Source organism: Nannospalax galili, unplaced genomic scaffold (genome assembly GCF_000622305.1).
Source record: "Nannospalax galili isolate Female #2095 unplaced genomic scaffold, S.galili_v1.0 scaffold69, whole genome shotgun sequence".
NCBI classification, from domain to species: Eukaryota; Metazoa; Chordata; class Mammalia; order Rodentia; family Spalacidae; genus Nannospalax; species Nannospalax galili.
Window position 1 is genome coordinate 3,308,743 of NW_008360297.1, and position 4,945 is coordinate 3,313,687.

Here is a 4,945-nt window from a genome sequence, read left to right on the forward strand (position 1 = left end):
TGAGAAGGGTCAGGAAGCAGTATTGGTTCCCCAGGTGTCTGGGGTCCCAAGACTAGGAATGGTGCAGGGTCCAAACTAGGAGTATAGAACGGCGCGGGGGCGGAGGGGGGGGATGGAAGGGTGAATGAGGCTTAGGGAGTCCCGGTGCGGAGAGCTGCGCTATAGACTTACCCCAAGAGGCCTGAGGATAGTAGTGCAGGCTAGGAGTAGCAATCACTTTTAAAATACCATTTTTCAAGATTTGTTTTTGTTACTTAAAAAATATACATATATATGGGTCAGTGGGTAGGTATGTGCACGTGGGTGTAGGTGCGCACGCAGTCCAGAAACAGATGTTGGATCCCTGGAGCTAGAGTTACAGGTGGTTGTGGCTGTCTACTGTGAGTGTTGGGAACTGAACTCCAGTCCTCTAGAAGAGCAGTACAAGCTCTTAACCACTGACCTGTCTCTCCAGTCCCCGTAATGACTTTTTCATACTAGAAAGTTAGGCACCACTTCATTACTAAAAATAGAATTTTTAAAAGAAGTAGATGTTTTGTCATTTGTTTGTTATGTCTTATGTTTTGTTCTTGAATGGATTTTGTTTGCTTCTCTCTAATAACTCTAGTATCAGGACACAATGACAATGATTTGACTCACTGAAAACTTGTAAATGTGTATCTTCAGTCAACTTTCTCTCTCCCTACTTCCCTCCCTTCCATTTGAGTCTGGTTCTCACTTCCTGACTATGTAGCTCAGGCTCCCCATGTGATTCCCTGCTTCAACCCCCTAAAAACTGAGACTATAGGCAAGTACCACCACACATGAGTCATATTCATTCTCTCTCTCTCTCTTTGTCTCTCTGACTTTCTGTCTCTGTCTCTCTCTCTGTGTCTCTCTTTCTTTCTCTCTCTGGCCTATTCTGTGCAGTGAGAATATAGTGATTAATGAAACAAATAAAAATCATTGCTTTAATAGATCTTACTGAGATCTATTTTCCACAAATTTTGTGGAAAATTTGGTGCCTCAACTCTTAAGTTCCACCTAAAACTCTAAATGTGGAATAAAAGTTTCTACTAAGCTGGAAGAATCCTTTGAAAATACTCCTCTCTTGCCATTTGCAGTCACAGTGCAAAAAGAAGCAAAGTGTTTCTTATAATTTATCACCCATTTTACAAGTTATGTCACAAATTCTAAAGTGCCCTAATATATAATAGAAGCCTTCTGTAGCCATAGAAAGTTACAGTTAATGTTCTGTTACATATTTTGATAATACTAGTGGTTTTAGATATAGTTCTAATTTCAGAATGGAAAGTAATTAAATTGATTGTGAGACAATTTATAGCCACTACAAGAATTGCAAATTTCAAATGTATAAGTAAGTAAAGTTAATATCTACTATGAACCCACCTCTATCAATAGCCATTAATACTTGCTATGTACGCTCCCAGACCTTGAAAATTATATGTGCAATTAAAACTTCATAGCTTGCTGGATATGGACTGTAATCCCAGCAATTACTAGCTCAGCAAGAGCACCATGAGTTTCAGGCCAGCATGGGCTACATGGTGAGACCTATCTCAGAAAGAAAACAACAGGGAAAATAAAACAAAAACTCAATAACTATAACTAAATGTAAACTATTTAATTTTTTTTCTTGACAATTCCACATATGAGACCTATATTTTATTTCTACCATTTCCATCCCTCCTTTTCTGCCCTCCAACTCCTCGCATGGCCCCACTCTGTCTCGGAATCATCACTTACAATTATTATTGTTACATATATATATATATATATATATATTACTGGGTCCATTTGGTATTGCTTATATGTACATGTGTTTAGGGCTGACCACTGGGGATTGGATAACCTATCAAGGGGCTTGTCCTTAGAGAAAACAGATTCTCTCTCTCTCTCAGCAGCCATTGATTGCCTGTAGGTCTGCCTCTAGGGACAGGGTCTTGTGAAATTTCACCCATCCATGTTGGTATGACTACTGCTGTTGTCATTATGCAGGCCTTGTTTAGGCAACCATGCTGTTAAGATTTCATGGGTGCAACATCCCAAGCATGTCTAAAAAATACTATCTAGCAGCTGCACACCAGAGGAAAGACAGCGTCTTCAAGAAATGGTGCTGTGAAAACTAGCTGTCCACATGTAGGAGAATGAAATTAGACCCTTCTCTCTTACCCTGTACAAAAAGACCAAAAAAAAAAAAATCAACTTCAAATGGATCAAAGGCCTCAGTGTGAAATCTGAAACACTGAAACTAGAAAGAAACATAGGCAGAGCCTTACAAGGTGCAGGTGCAGGAAAGAACTTTCTGAATAGGACTCCATTCGCTCAGGAATTAAGCTGATGATTGTTAAATGGGACTTCATAAAACTAAAAAGCTTCTGTATATCAAAGGACACAACCAGTGAAGAGGAAACCCACAGAGTGGAAGAGACTCTTTGCCAGCTACACATTTGGTAGAGGATTAATATCCACAATATACAAGGAACTCAGAAAACAAAAAAAATCAAGAAAATAAGCTACCCAATTAAAAAATGGGCTACAGGGGGGTGGAGAGATGGCTCAGTGGTTAGGTACACTGGTTGTTCTCGCAGAAGACCCAGGTTCGAATCCCAGCACCCACATGGCAGCTGTCCATAACTCCAGTTCCAGGTGATCCTACAGCCTCTTCTGTTCTCCATGGGCATTGCATGACACGGGTGCACTTACCTACATGCAGGCAATACATGCATACACATTTAAAAAAAAAAAAAAAAGGAGCTACAGACTTGACCAGACAATTTTCAAAAGAAGAACTAAAAATGGTTAAGAAGTATCCAAGAAAGTGCATAACTATTTTTAGTATATATAGGTTTATATTATACATACTGTTATTTACTTTGTAAATATATATTGAATTTTTTCAGTATGCATTTCATTTTCCCATAATGATCAGTGCTGTAATGAGCATCCTTATATAACTCTTTACATAGCCCATTATTTCCTTAACAAAAAGTAGAAGTGGAATTGCACATTTTACATTTTGGTATGTAGCTACAAACATACAGTCAACATATAACATGATATATTAATTTATGATTATAATTTATGATAGCCTACTTAATGGATGTCATCATCCCACTAGAGAATTAAGATGTACATACACCCAGAAAGATACAAAATGGAGAATAATTGCAGAGAGAAAAAAGATAGAAATTTGTAATAAAAAAGCAACATACTGGAGAAATTATAACTTCCTTAGAGGCCATGGGGCATACGCTGCGTGTGTGGAATGAAGAGGTGCGGTAGAGATTGAAGTTAGGGAAAGAATGCAGCCCCTCTAAGGAATCCTGAGTGACTGAAGCAGAGCTCCTGTAGGAATCAGTGCAGAGACCAGATTACGGTTAGATTCTGCCATATGAAGCTTGACTAAGTCCTGGAGAAGATGCTGTAGGGTTTTAGTTGGTGAAATGACCTCTGTAAACTCTACCCTAAAGAATGCCATTAACATACATACATATGCTATTATCGATGGGGATCTGGGACTTAATTACTGGTAATCTCTAGTAAACTGTTAACCTAATAATTGGGATCTTTGAGAGCAATTATTTGAAAACTAGGCCTAGAGTGACATCATTAGGCTTGGCAGAACATCTCTTGAAAACAACTTCAACTTCAGGGCTGTTATTTCCCACCTCACTCTACAATTCAGGTTTGGATGTGTTTTCTTTGGAAATGGGCTATTCATCTTAAGTGGTGCTTTTTTAATTGTGATTATGACTTTTTTTTTTAAGAAGGTAACCTTCTAGCTAGTCATGTGTTACATAGGCTTCAGACAGTGTCCACATTGTCCTGGGAATTTTGCTATACTTGTTGCGGTTCTGTGACTACTTCAACAAAGCTGTCTTCATTTTTGTTTCCCAGTTGGCAAGTGGACAGATTCCATTAAAAGGTCCAGCCCTCCACAGCAGGCATGATCCACATTATAATTCAATAAGAACTCCACGAAATAGAACTAGCATTGCATTTTGTATGAAGGTGGCAAAAAAGAAACCGATTCAGTGATCTCAGTTGATTTTAAAACTATTTTGCATAGCTGTAGCTTTTGCGCATTCATGCCTAATGTAGTTTTCTTGATACAAGGTGTTGAATTACAATTATATTTTTACCTTTGTTTATTTTTTCTCTCTAGAAAACCAGGCAAGAGCAAAGGAATCTGACTTATCAGATACCCTAAGTCCCAGCAAGGAGAAAAGCAGCGACGACACTATAGGTGATTTTTAAACTAATGCTTACAAATCTGGTGATTCTATTGGAGGTTTAGGTATGTTGGTTAATTTGAATGGAGAGTTCAGAATTTGTCTTTAACGAAAAAGCAGTGCTTTCATGCTTCAGGTTCTCTTGAATCTTAGATATGTTGTTAAAACTATTTTCAACCATCTGAATATAGGATGTGTCTAAATTTTATTTATTTTAGCCAGGCATGGTGGCACACACCTTTAATCCCAGCACTAAGAGGCAGGCGGATCTCTGTGATTTCAAGGCCAGCCTGGTCTCCATAGTGAATCCAGGACAGCTGGGGCTACAGGGAGACCCTGTCTCAAAAAGACCAAGAAAAAATATGATTTATTTTGATAATAGCTTGCTGACAGATTTCAATATGGTCTATAATTATCTTTCTCCCCTCTGTAGATGCCCAAATGGATGAGCAAGACCTAAATGAACCTCTTGCTAAAGTGTCTCTACTAAAAGGTACTTTAACACATTTTTATGACATTTTAAGCCAGGATATTAGATTCACCTTTCCCATAAAAATCTATTTTATATGTGAAGCTTTACATTTTAGTTAACCAATTAAAATAGATCGTATATAGTGGCAGGAACTAAAATTTAAAGTGTTAGTAAACAATGCTTGAATACACACACACACACACACACACACGATTCATAACCTCCTGGTCCTGGATAG

The 4,945-nt window shown here is 38.2% G+C and overlaps 1 protein-coding gene across 1 annotated transcript in view; it reads left to right on the forward strand.

Moving 5' to 3' along the window:
* Window positions 1–4,945, forward strand: part of LOC103726601 (sarcolemmal membrane-associated protein-like) — a 59,134-nt gene that overhangs the window by 29,939 nt on the left and 24,250 nt on the right. The window contains 2 exon segments of the mRNA XM_017795875.1: window positions 4,169–4,249; window positions 4,669–4,728. Coding sequence (XP_017651364.1) covers window positions 4,677–4,728 — 52 coding nt within the window. The 5' untranslated portion in view covers window positions 4,169–4,249; window positions 4,669–4,676.